Genomic DNA, 14,158 nt, shown 5'->3' on the forward strand with positions numbered 1-14,158 from the left:
TAGTTTTGTCGCGAATCTCAATGGTCTGTGGGAGACAGCCAGACAGGCAGGCAGCTCCGGTGTCAGGTTACAAACAGAGTGGTAGATGAATGGCTGTGATTGGTTGTCTGAAAATGAGCCCAGCGCATCGCTCTGAAAGTTGAGAAAGTTTCAACTTTCGTCCGCACAAAAAAGCTGAGAAAAGAAGCCGACGGCAGCGCACTTCCTAGAGGCGGCCGCATGCGCTCCCTCCCCATTGGAATACATTGAAAACAGATGCGTGCGGTCAGAAATATGCGCCAAGTGGACGCTGGCCCTAAGGTCCCCACGGTGCAGACTGATCTGAAGGTCCCCACGGTGCAGACTGATCTGAAGGTCCCCACGGTGCAGACAGAGCCTAAGGTCCCCACGGTGCAGACTGATCTGAAGGTCCCCACGGTGCAGACTGATCTGAAGGCCCCCACGGTGCAGACTGATCTGAAGGCCCCCACAGTGCAGACTGATCTGAAGGTCCCCAAGGTGCAGACTGATCTGAAGGCCCCCACGGTGCAGACTGATCTGAAGGTCCCCAAGGTGCAGACTGATCTGAAGGCCCCCACGGTGCAGACTGATCTGAAGGTCCTCACGGTGCAGACTGATCTGAAGGTCCCCACGGTGCAGACTGATCTGAAGGTCCCCACGGTGCAGACTGATCTGAAGGTCCCCACGGTGCAGACTGATCTGAAGGCCCCCACAGTGCAGACTGATCTGAAGGCCCCCACAGTGCAGACTGATCTGAAGGTCCCCACGGTGCAGACTGATCTGAAGGTCCCCACGGTGCAGACTGATCTGAAGGTCCCCACGGTGCAGACTGATCTGAAGGTCCCCACAGTGCAGACTGATCTGAAGGTCCTCACGGTGCAGACTGATCTGAAGGGCCCCACAGTGCAGACTGATCTGAAGGTCCCCACGGTGCAGACTGAGCCTAAGGTCCCCACAGTGCAGACTGATCTGAAGGTCCCCACAGTGCAGACTGAGCCTAAGGTCCCCACAGTGCAGACTGAGGCTAAGGTCCCCACGGTGCAGACAGAGCTTGGGAAGCCTTTTATTTTAATGCCGCAGCTTCCTAGAATGATCAACTCTTGCAAGAAATCAATTCCCCACTATCCTGCTTCAGTCTCTTTTTTGCATCTGTGTTTTTGTACTATTTATTCAGTCTCTAATTGCCTTTGCCTTATTTTTTACTTTGTGTTTTTTTTTATCTGTATTAAATGTGCCTGTAATCTCGATGGCGATGCAAATGTGGGAAACCTCAATTGCCTTTTTATTTATTTTTTTCCCAAGAATAAATAAAGGGTTGGATATATTTCTCATATAGCCATTCCATTGCCATGCCCATGTACAAACCAAAGGTTGCTATGTTTACAGGAAGCCATGTTGGAAGACGGAGAACAGGGTATCGAGTTCTCTCCGTGGTGTAAAGAATACTGTACCTGCATTCTGCTGACCTCAGCAGTGATGATCCACACCTTCAGTATGCCAGTCACTGAGACTGCTACTACTGTGTCCTCTGAGAGAGAGAGAGAGAGAGAGAGAGAGAGAGAGAGAGAGAGAGACAGAGAGAGACAGAGAGAGAGTCAGAGAGAGCGAGAGGAGAGAGAGAGAGAGAGAGAGAGACAGATACAGAGATATACGAGAAATAGAGAAAGAGAAACAGAGACAGCCAAATCAGTGCAGGTCAGCATGAAAAGTAAGTCATTGATCACTCTTTCTGCCTGCCCTATCATCTGTCCATCCACCCTCCCCCCTTTCTGCCTGCCCTATCATCTGTCCATCCACCCTCCCCCCTTTCTGCCTGCCCTATCCATCTGTCCATCCACCCTCCCCCCTTTCTGCCTGCCCTATCATCTGTCCATCCATCCTCCCCCCTTTCTGCCTGCCCTATCATCGGTCCATCCACCCTCCCCCCTTTCTGCCTGCCCTATCCATCTGTCCATCCATCCTCCCCCCTTTCTGCCTGCCCTGTCATCTGTCCATCCATCCTCCCCCCTTTCTGCCTGCCTTATCCATCTGTCCATCCATCCTCCCCTCTATCTGCCTGCCCTATCATCTGTCCATCCACCCTCCCCCCTTTCTGCCTGCCTTATCCATCTGTCCATCCATCCTCCCCTCTATCTGCCTGCCCTATCATCTGTCCATCCACCCTCCCCCCTTTCTGCCTGCCTTATCCATCTGTCCATCCATCCTCCCCTCTATCTGCCTGCCCCATCATCTGTCCATCCATCCTGCGTGTCGCAAGGATGTGTGTGTTGTAAGGATGTGTGTTGTGAGGATGTGTGTTGTGAGGATGTGTGTTGTGAGGATGTGTGTTGTGAGGATGCGTGTTGTAAGGATGTGTGTTGTGAGGATGTGTGTTGTGAGGATGTGTGTTGTGAGGATGCGTGTTGTGAGGATGCGTGTTGTGAGGATGCGTGTGGTGAGGATGTGTGTGGTGAGGATGTGTGTTGTGAGGATGCGTGTTGTGAGGATGCGTGTTGTGAGGATGTGTGTGGTGAGGATGTGTGTTGTGAGGATGCGTGTTGTGAGGATGTGTGTTGTGAGGATGTGTGTGTTGTGAGGATGTGTGTTGTGAGGATGCGTGTTGTGAGGATGTGTGTTGTGAGGATGTGTGTTGTGAGGATGTGTTGTGAGGATGTGTGTTGTGAGGATGTGTGTTGTGAGGATGTGTTGTGAGGATGTGTGTTGTGAGGATGTGTGTTGTGAGGATGTGTTGTGAGGATGTGTGTTGTGAGGATGTGTGTTGTGAGGATGTGTGTTGTGAGGATGTGTGTTGTGAGGATGTGTGTGTTGTGAGGATGTGTGTTGTGAGGATGTGTGTTGTGAGGATGTGTGTTGTGAGGATGCGTGTTGTAAGGATGTGTGTTGTGAGGATGTGTGTTGTGAGGATGTGTGTTGTGAGGATGTGTGTTGTGAGGATGTGTGTTGTACCTTGTGTGCGGTGTGATCTGATGATGCTCATGGAGCTGATCCAATCAGGGGAGATCTTTGAAACCAGTGAGTAGAGGACCTCCAGGCTGGTGGCATCCACCACAAGGATTTCTGGGTAATGACCGTTACACAGCAGACGACCCTCCCGCTCCGTACCGATGGTAAACTGGTAGAACTGGGAAGGGGGAAGAGAGAGAGAGACAAGAGTTTGGAGATTACTACACAGCTACTGTACTCCAGGAGCCATTCAAGGTTAGGGAGTTCAAACTGTATTTCATAAGGATCATCAAATTACACGTCATTCACAATGATAGAAAAATAACAGATCAAATAAGGAAGAAGAGGAGATAAAATAGACCTTAAAGGGGAACCATCTTATAAATGGCCTTTTTCAGTGTTTAGCATTATTTCCTAGCTATGTGGACTTATATTAATAGGATCTATGTCTCCAATTTTCATATTGGCGCATTCTTTCAATTCTCCTCTCACAATATTCACCCTCACTGAACTTGAGTCATCTGAAAATGTGCATATCTGTGATGTCAGAGATTTCTCAGCTGCATAATAATGTGGCAGTTGATGTGGCAGTTGGAACCAGGCCACACAGTGGTTGGAGCCCAGCCTCAAAACGGCTTAAGATCTTGAGGTAGAAAAATGCTGTATTTGAGTACTTGATTAGAAATACAAAACAATGTTTTTTTTTTTTTTTTTTTTTTTTTTTTTTTTTATAAACCTTACAGGTGTTCCATAGACTCACAGGAATTGTGTAAAAGTGCCAAAATAGTGAAAGAAATAGTAAAATAGTTCCCCCTTAAAAAGGGAAATAAACTCATCGTAGGCCTGCTGTAGGCCACCTCACCTGGATGCCAGTGTGGGCACAGGCCAGTTTAGTGAACTCAATACAGCGGCCGTCATTCACATCCCACATACACATCTCCCTGGAAAGAGAAGAGGAAAAAACAGAGCAGGAATTAGCCCCCGAAGATATTAGTGGAGATAAGACATAGTTTTCCCTGACTTCTAAAAAGAGGCTTCTGTGGTAATAGTGCCAGCAAAGTGCATCTGTACAGTGAATTGTACAGATGAAGAATTTTCACACATTCTCGGGGGGCTCATACAGAACCAAGCATGTCACTGTAATGTACTTTATACGTGACAAATAAAACAAAACTTGAAAGTGATTTTCTATTCAAAACACAGTAATATGGTTCTTCAGTGCAGGGTTACATTTATGGAGAGTTGAAGATTCTTATGATCATACAACTAGCTCTGAGCGATGGCTGTGGAAGCAATGTTATTTCCCCAACTCATTTCAACTGTAGTAGGCCCAACTTGGAGGAGGTTTATTGTGGGAATTGAGGGAATTGAGGGAATATTGTGTTCAGTTCGCTAGAGCAGGGGTTCCCAAACTTTTCAGGCCGCGACCCCCAAATAATGGTGTCAGAGAGCCGCGACCCCCACTATTATAGGAGGTTAAAAAAAATTTAATATATTATTATTTTTTATTTTATTAAATGGAAATGTATGGTTGAAACATGCAAACATTCAAACGCACACACACTAATAAGCATTGGAGGCTTTTAACCAGGGCCGGACTGGGGAAATCATTCAGGCCAGGAAATATAGTGCAAAATATAGCTTAATATAACTTTTTAAGCAGGGGGTCTGGGGGTCCCCCACAAGGAATTCTTTTGTTACAAAGACTTCATTTCAGGGCGGTTAGGTGGTCGAGCGGAGATTGCGTTCGTCACCAGCCCCGGAGCTGTGAGCTTGGTTCGCCTGTTCGAATCCAGCTCACAGCTCCGGGGTTGTCACCAGCTTGGCTGGCCGTCTGCACTGATACAATTGGCTGTATCAGAGGGTGGGAGAAGCTGGCGGGGTGGGTCCGGGTCGTTGTAAACAGCGACTCCTACAGTTCGGTCGGGGCGCCTGCTAAGCGCGGATTGGACGTGAGGGGGATAGTGTGGTCCTCCCACACGCTACGCCCTCTCAATGAGAATCCGCGCTGCCAGGTGAAAAGAAGCGGTGATTGGCTGGACGTGTGTCGGAGGAAGCACGTGGTAGCCTCCACTCTCCCAAATGATCTGACTGTGGGGGGTAAAGCGCAGCGACCAGGAAGGGACTGGGAATTGGCATACGACTAACATTGGGATGGGAGAAAATCGGAGGAAAATGGAGGGGGAAAAAGACCAATAAATAAAAAAAAATGAATACGAAAAAAAAAAAAAAAACTACTTCATTTCCTGCATTCTGGTGCAGGATTTTTTTTTATTTTTACCCTTTAAATGCCAGTGTTTGTGATGGCATCACAAATTATTGTTAAAAAACAGGCTAGTATATGTATGATTAGCAACAAGACATTGCGCTGGTGCAACTAGAAACACTGGCCTGGTCTGCTTCTAAGTTCAGTGGCCCGATTGCATAAATAAAAAGAAAAATTGGACATCTTTTTTTTGGGGGGGGGGTTATTTTTTATTTTATTGTCATCTGGCGACACCCCCCCCCCCCCCCGCTGCGGCTCCCCGACTTTGGGAACCCCTGCGCTAGAGGTCTGCACTCCACCGGGTGATGTCGTCCGGCTGAGGTTCTTGGGCTGCCGGCGTGATGGAGCTCTCGAGCCACAGAACACGCTGGTGGTGAGCGTCTGATTAACCTCGAATGTCCTCGTCACAACAGAGCGACAGGACCAGTCGATAGCATGACCGCGTGAGACATTAACTGAGTTATATTTGAGCTGGACTCAAACTTGTTTGCATTGCATGTTCTATTCTATATTATCTAAAAAAGCTTAATCTTTTCCAATGATATATTTAGGTATATGTAGGTATATTTTTTAAGAAAATCCACGTGATCACTGGTAAAACGTCTGATGTCCTCTCTCTACTACCTTTAAACCATGTATTCTCTACTCAAGCTAGTTATGAGATTCATGCAGACAGTGCTGCGGAGTCTGTTATGAGTATTGTAAACATTGACCGAGTATTAGGGCTGTCCCCGACTAAGGATTTGGATGGTCGACTATGATTGGCCAAAATGTGCCGTTAGTCGACTATTGGTCGACAAAAAATAAATAAAAATATATATATATATATTTTTTTGTATTTGACTAAGAGGTTGGCTAGTCGACTACGGCTCCTTTCGACCGATTAGTCGACTAATAGGGGTCAGCCCTGAGTATCATGACTGAGTTTATATGTTCATTGGCTGAGTATCATTCATGACTGAGTTTATATGTAAACAATGACTGAGTATTATGACTGACAATGGATTAGGAGAGCGCTCTGCTGGACAAACTGATGACAACATTTCTAAATGACCAAGGATTTTTCTCTGCATTATGTTATGTAAAAGAAAATCTGCAAACATATCGGCCGATATCCTTATTGTATCCATAATAGGCCGATAAATCTGTCGGACTCTAGTCGATAGGTCCGTCGGATGGTTTAACGCGCAGGGAAACCCTGTTAGATGCTCTGTATGGTCGTCGTAGAAGCACACTCACCCGCTCTCAGAGGCGCTGACTATATACTGTTTATCAGTGCAGGCGCTGGCCTTAGCCAGGCAGGTGATGGAGGCTGTGTGGCCAAACAGCATGGCCCTGGGACAGATCTGGTGGGAGAGGAGAACAGTGTCCCTCACATAATTCACAGCAGAGACACAGAGGACTGTTAAGACAGGGGTTCTCGACCCTTTCAGTTCATGACCCCGAAAAAGATGAAACATCTGAACTTTTACACCAACACATTTTTTTATTTCCCCCTGTTCAGGCATTTTAACTTGACGGATCATAGGAAGGCTCATGATTTCACAAGAAAGGGAAAGGAAGGGGCATCTATATCAAAATAAATAATATAATAATGCTAAATTATATGAATATAACAGGTTGAGATTGAGAACCACCATGTTAGGAGGCATGGTATATAAGGGATATAGTACACCAGGGCTATTGACCACATAGACGACTGGATCAGCCCCATTATATGAACATACTGTACCTCCAGCTCTGGTGTCATGTCCCACAGGCAGATCTGTCCATCGTGGCAGCCGGTGATGATGGTACTGAAGTCGTCCATCACCAACAGGCTACTGATGCAGTGGGTGGGAGCCGTGCGGCCCCAGAGCACTATGGGTAAAACCAGCTGGTTCCCCGACATTATGGTGGTCTTTCTGCAAGGTGGGAAGGAAAGGGGGAGGGAGGGAGGGAGAGAGAGAGAGAGAGAGAGAGAGAGAGAGAGAGAGGTGGGTTAAGTTCAGATTGTTGTCATGATATGGAGTTGTAACGGGAAGAGAGAGAGACGGATAGAGAGAGATGGACAACGCGTCGTCTATCCGTATGCGGCCCATGGGCCAGGAGATGCCAGTCACACTTGATTTAAGATTTTGCACGGAGATGGCCTCGTCTTCATCACCGTCCTCGTCTTCATCCCCTCCTCCGCCACAAGGCCGGGGTGACTGGCGGCGCGCAACAAAGCAGTCCATTCATGTCCATCTGTCCCGGACTGCCAGGGTTAGTTACTGAGACGGTGCTATTGGCACATTAAGAGTAGTGATCAATCCTGGCCCCCAATGACTGCACTTATCTGACCAGTCCATCTACCTAAATCTATTATGAGCTGTGTCTCTCAATAAATCTATTTTGTGCAGCGTCTCTTGATTTATATCTACCGCCTGGTCAGTTGTTGCTGGGGCAGGTCCAACTCCATCACACGGATGAGAAACATTCCATCTAATTGACCTTTTAACAACATTATACAACCGCACACACACACTGATTGGCATATCGTAAGCAACATATATGTCAGGTTTCTAGGGCTGTCTTAAATACTTCAAAGCTCCGTTCGATGGGCATGGGATTCGAATATGAAAATAAAATTCGATAAAAAAATAAAAATATGATATTTTTTCTTATTTTTTTGTGTGCAAAATCAACTCTGCCTCTTTGTTAATTACAACAAGCAATGCTGTTTGTTATTTAAGATGAGGTCGGACTCGGCACTGACAGATTTGTGTTCATTGCGCTGCTTTTATAAAGGCTCAACTATTTCATGAAAGCAAAGTGTTTCGTTTTAAAATGTTTCAACTTCACAGCACTGACAAAGTTGAACAAAGTGCTGTACAAGTCCCACAACATAAAAAAAAATAAAAAAAAAACGTATTTAATTTCTCTTTTATTTTTTTATCTCGAAGCTTCGAATTAAAATCGCATCTCGGCCCCAAAGCTTAGAATTCCAAAAAAAATCCGAAGGTCAGCCCTATGTTTCACTATATTATAGTCTACATAGAACTCTGAAGTGAGAAAACCCAAGGGACATTCTCTTCCACACTGAGGAAAGAAACGTTGTTTTACACTCTGCCATAAGGACAATGTGACGCACAATTTGATATTAATTATTTTTAAATCAGCTAAAAACATTACTGTTTAAACAGGCTTTTGGGTCATGTTTGAGCTTCTCCTCCAAATGTTTTTTTCTCTGAGATGCATTGTGTTTTTGTTCCGTTTCTTATCACTTGAATGGTTCTTGGTTTTTTTTTTTTTTTTTTTTTTTTTTGCTGTATGTAAAGCACTTTGTCAGTTCTCTCTGTGAAAAGTGCTATACAAATAAACTTTACTTACTTACTTACTTACTTACTTACTTACAATCAACATGTGTTTTCTACAAACAGGTCGAAAAGTACCTCACGTAGGGCTGGGTGATATGGCCAAAAATGATATTGCGAAAACGATATTGATAACAATATCATATCACTCTATATACGATATTATTATAAGTATAAAAAAAAAAAAAAAAAAAAAATTTAAACAACAGAGGTATGTTTATTTTGCAGCAATTCTTTGTCGTTGCCGCCATCTTTAGTGTTACAGCCCCTCACACTCCAGTTCTCAGGCTGCAGCTGGTTTGAAAGTGAAAGTAAACCGGCTTCTCTGCTGGCTGTGGCTCCAGGGGAGTTGAACAGTTCTGGCTCTGCTAGTTTCTTTTCCATCTTTTGGCGCTTTTTTGGTGGACAAACCATCGCACATGTGCACCGTGACTCGTGACTGGAGACTAGCTCTGCTAGCACACATAGCCTACTGTGTACAGACTGTTTCAAACTGTATTTTAAATTAGAAAGCAAACTAAATAAATGGACAAGAGAAAAATAAATCTCAATTTGGTCAGTATTGTCATTTGGACAAGCAAAGCAATTACTTTAAGTTGCAGGCAAGAAAGACAAGTCTGTCCACTGTCTCTGGTTTTAAAACTGCCCTGTTGCAGGTCACAAAAAAAAAAAAAGAAAAAAAAAAAAAAAACAGATATTTTCCCCCCATATCGATTATTAAAATATATCACGATAATTATCGTTATATCGCCCAGCCCTAACCTCACGGAAATAAATCAAATCTACGAATTCCAATCTGGCTTCAGAACATCCCACTTCACTGACACATGCCTTCTCTATTTGAACGACCACATCAAACAAAAGGTGGACGCGGGCAAATACTGCGGCATGGTTATGCTGGACCTCCAAAAGGCTTTCGACACTGTCAATCACTCCATTCTGATTGACAAACTAAAAGCAATTGGTTTTAATAGTTTATCAGTGAGCTGGATGCAATCCTACCTGGAGGGGAGAGAACAGATGGTAGAGGTAAACTGTACCCTACCCCCCCCCCCCCCCCCCCGCTCCCAGTGAGCTGTGGTGTTCCACAAGGAAGCATACTAGGACCGTTACTGTTCCTAATTTATGCAAATGACATGTCATCAGATTGTGACTGCAACTTGTTCCTGTTCACGGACGACTCAGCCATGCTGGTCTCTGACAAGAACAAGTTACAGGTTGAACAAAGCAGAATCTGCACCTGGCTCGGTGATAACAAACTATTTACACCTGGGTAAAACGGAGTCCATTCTCTTCGGATCAAATAACAAACTCAGCAAGACCAACGGCTTCTCTGTTACAGTGGGTGACAATATTGTCACAAGGAAAGATGAAATTACATACCTGGGTTCCATCCTAGAGGCAAATCTTTCCTGTGACAAAATGGCATCCAATGTGATCAAAAAAGTCAACCAACAAACTAGATTATTGTACCGGATTCTCTGGTAAACAAGAATACCCTGAAGACTCTAGCAGGAGCACTCATTCAAGGGTACAACGAAGTCTATGCTTGCACCTCATGGTACCAAAGCACCTCAAAGGCACTAAAAACAAGATTACAAACATCACAAAACAAACTAGTCAGACTACTGCTTGACCTTACTCCTAGAACCCACCTCACCCCTGCCCATTTTGACAACCTAGGATGGCTTAGAGTAGATGACAGAGTACGGCAACTTGCAATGGGCCTGGTCTACAAGATACACTACACCACTAAGGTACCCATGTACATGTCAAAATACTTCCCAAAGGTCAGTGAATACCACGTCCACAACACCAGAGGGAGTTCCACAAATCATGTTACACACCTAATATACATAGTTACACATATCCATACGTACATACACAAACAAATGTATGCATATATATTTTTTTTTTACCCACCACCCATACAAAAACAAAAACATAAGTCATACATAAACAAAAGAGTGAGTTGTACCAGTATAGATGTTACTGATCCTGGACTAGTAAACCTAGCTGATATTTTGAGTTAATGAATATTCTCTATGAAGTTTAAGAACAGTCTTAAACTACTACAAGTAGTAAGGTAAAAGTATGTTTATCTACGGTGCTCATTGAACTATTGGTATTTGTGAAGTGTAACTTCGAGTGGTACTTGGGAAGTGTAACTTCTAGTTGATTTGATTGCACTATGTTGTAGTATACACTATATTAGTACTGTATATAGGTGGCAAAAATGCCCAAAGGAATCTCTCTCTCACACATACTCTCTCTCACCCCCTCTTTCTCTCTCCTTCCTTTAAAAAAGTGTGATCTTGCACTGTCGTTTACATAAAGAGACACGTTGCATGTTGGAAGCTATGGACATTGAAACAAAGACACTTATGCAGTGGGGCAAATGTGTGTGTATATGATTTGAATGATGTTTTGGTAATCATTGACACTTGTGCAGTAGGGCAAATGTGTATGATTTGCATAATATGATGTTTTGATAAACATTTGGTAATAAAACTCCCAAGAGAGGAGGTCTGGAAAGTGAAGCGAACGGTTCGTGTCTTCCTTCTGTGATACAATTCCTATGTGTTTCAGGGGACGACGACGTTGAACAAAAATGTGTTGTTATAACGGTACCCGACAGCTTTGGGACCCGTAACACCTTCATCGCCTTCCGCCTTGACTACTGTAATAGAGTCCTGTCGGGTTGTACCCAGCAACACACAGGACAGGCTCCAGTGCAGAACTCCGCTGCCAGGATTCTCTCAACCCTCTGGACAATATCAACAAACACCTGTATATCCATACAGGGTTTACACCGACAGGCTACAGACTATTACCACAACCTTCAGGACAATATCAATAAACACATCTCAAGATATGTGAAGGACACGGATGTGTTTCTTCTAGGGCTGTCCCCGACTAAGGATTTGGATGGTCGACTATGATTGGCCAATGTGGGGGGTGCTTAATGTCTGAAGGAGTCGACTGAAGGCTTCTTGTCCTCTGCAAAAGCATGCAATTGGTCCACTGATGGATACATCTTGATATTTGTCTAGTCTAGTGTGTTCATTAGATGGGTGAAATCCTAGAGCCATATGGAATCCGCGATCACGGAATCGCGGACGGAATCGCGGAATTGAGCAATAAAAATGGAATCAACTAAAAAAAAAAATTTATTAAAAAAATTTATTTTTACTTTTTTTTTTTTTACTTTTTTTTTTTTTTTTTACTTTTTTTTTTTTTTTTATGTTGTGGGACTTGTACAGCACTTTGTTCAACTTTGTCAGTGCTGTAAAGTTTAAACCTTTTTAAATCTTAGACAAACAAAACACTTTGCTTTCATGAAATATTGTAAGCAGTCATTTGAGGCTTCATAAAAGCAGCACAATGAACACAAATCTGTCAGTGCCGAGTCCGACCTCATCTTAAATAACAAACGGCATTGCTTGTTGTAGTTAACAAAGAGAGGCAGAGTTGATTTTGCAAAAATATATATACCTTTTTATTTTTTTTAATCGAATTTTATTTTCATATTCGAATGAAATAAATGAATGAAGCTTCGAAGTATTTAAGACAGCCCTATTAAATGGACTGTTATATCTTATTAAATTGTGGACATTTATTCATTCCCACTTATTAGACACTATTTCTGATGGTAAAATGAGCGTACAAAGCAAAATACAGAATTCTGAAATATTAAAACGGAAAAAACGGAATTTGGAAAAAAATAAAATGGAATTTGGAAAAAAATAAAACGGATTTCATATGGCTCTATGAAATCCTCTTTCAGTGCCTCTGTGCCTGTTTTCGTAGGCAGTTAGCCTCTGATATGCATGCCATTAGCGTTAGCCACGCTTCTAGGCCTCTTTTCTTTTGGAAAGAATGATACAATTCTTTTATATATATATATATATACATTTTTTTATTTTTATTTTTTTTACTATTCGACTAAGAGGTTAGTTAGTCGACTATGGCTCCTTTCGACCGATTAGTCGACTAATCGACTAATAGGGGTCAGCCCTAGTTTCTTCTATATCTACGTTGCATTGTACACTCAGCATGGTCTCTTATTGCACAAATAAACCTTTCTCAAAGCATTCTCATGTATTGCTTTTCTTTGTGCACTTTCTAACATATTATACTTTAAAAAAAGAAGTGGGAGCACGTCCCCAGTGTAGATGACACCTATGGGTAGAGACCAGTGGTGGGGACATGTGCCCAGCGTCCCCAGCGTCCCCGGCGTCCCCAGCGTAACTAATGATCTAGCAGTGCAGAACTCAGCTGCCAGGGTTCTCATCTGCACCGGGCCCTGGCAGCACACCACCCCCACCCTCCTCCACTGGCTGCCAGTCAAGTCCTGTATCTCATAAGATCCTTGTCCACTCCTTACATACAAATTCCTCCATGAACTGACCCCCCAGTGCCCATCTGACCTCCTCCTCCACCACCACCACAACACCCTCTCCCGGAGGCTGCGGTCCTTTTTGTGGCTTTCTAAAGCATCCTTGGGTTTCATGAAAGGCACTATTAATCACCAGGCCTACTCCTTGGAAAAACCTCTAGAGACAAAAGCAGGACCAGGAGGTCATAAGCCTACCTAAGCTAGATACTAGACTATATCTTATATGCTGCTAACTAGGTTTGTTAATATAAATATTAAAAAAGGACACACAGTATGTTAAGGACCTAGATCATCTAACTGATGACCAAGTGAATGACTAGCTGGGGGTGTGGATGTTGCAGTTCGGAGCTCATATAAAGTAAAAAAAATAAATAACGTGATTTCTAAAATCTGAGCAGTTATAATAAGCATATTGATGAGAATTCCTCATGATTATCGTGATATTCATTTCTTCCATATCGCCCCCCCTGTCCCTGCTATACATCAGGTATCCTTCCTTACAGATAACATAGCCCTTCAGTAACCTCTATTGGGCAAGTTTACAACTAACAGCTTGGGCAGCAGTAGGATAGGTGCAGTGCATCGTGACATGGTGGACTTATGGCTTATGGGTGCGATGCCAACCCACAGCATCTGAAATACACCCACTCATTTATAGATGGGAGAGCTAGGAGAGGAGAAGCCCAGGAAAGAGGAGAGAGGCCTTGGTCGGCAAATAACGCTTGTTTGGCCCAACTGTATGTACTTACTAAGCCTATATACTTGAGCCCTGATGTTCAAATTGCTAGCTGCACTTTTCTAAATTGAGGCGATCCACAAATTAGTTAGATTTAAAGGGGAGATGCAGTCAAACCATTCAGTTTTTACAACAGTTTTTCTTCACTTCCTCATAAATGCTAAAATAAAAAGGTTTTGGATGTCGATGTACCACTGTAGCCTAATTCACAAAAGACCTTGTAAAAATATATTCAAAAAAAAATTCCGTTTGGCCTACTGGTTGCAAATAGTGCTCAGATAACACTTTCATCATATAGCCTGATGTTCAAACTGCTCTACACATTCAAACATAATAATATATTGAATTAACAGCCTTTGCTCGGTTACCATTCAGCCAACTGCGTAGCCACCAGCCTGCAGTTATCACAATGATGTATGAAATGCAACCACTCAATCAGCTAGTTATCATGAATGAATGAATGAATGAATGAATGAATG

General features: G+C 43.5%; 1 protein-coding gene across 2 annotated transcripts in view; it reads right to left on the reverse strand.

Moving 5' to 3' along the window:
- Positions 1-14,158, reverse strand: part of wdr7 (WD repeat domain 7) — a 344,639-nt gene that overhangs the window by 329,620 nt on the left and 861 nt on the right. For both annotated transcript variants that reach the window (XM_084325436.1, XM_084325435.1), the window contains exons 2-6: positions 6,942-7,113; positions 6,449-6,555; positions 3,806-3,884; positions 2,947-3,121; positions 1,452-1,528 (exon numbers count right to left, since the gene is read on the reverse strand). In XM_084325436.1, coding sequence (XP_084181562.1) covers positions 1,452-1,528; positions 2,947-3,121; positions 3,806-3,884; positions 6,449-6,555; positions 6,942-7,100 — 597 coding nt within the window. In that variant the 5' untranslated portion in view covers positions 7,101-7,113. The remainder of the gene's footprint in view (positions 1-1,451; positions 1,529-2,946; positions 3,122-3,805; positions 3,885-6,448; positions 6,556-6,941; positions 7,114-14,158) is intronic.

This window comes from Notolepis coatsorum (genome assembly GCF_963971535.1).
Source record: "Notolepis coatsorum genome assembly, chromosome: 11".
Lineage (NCBI taxonomy): Eukaryota > Metazoa > Chordata > Actinopteri > Aulopiformes > Paralepididae > Notolepis > Notolepis coatsorum.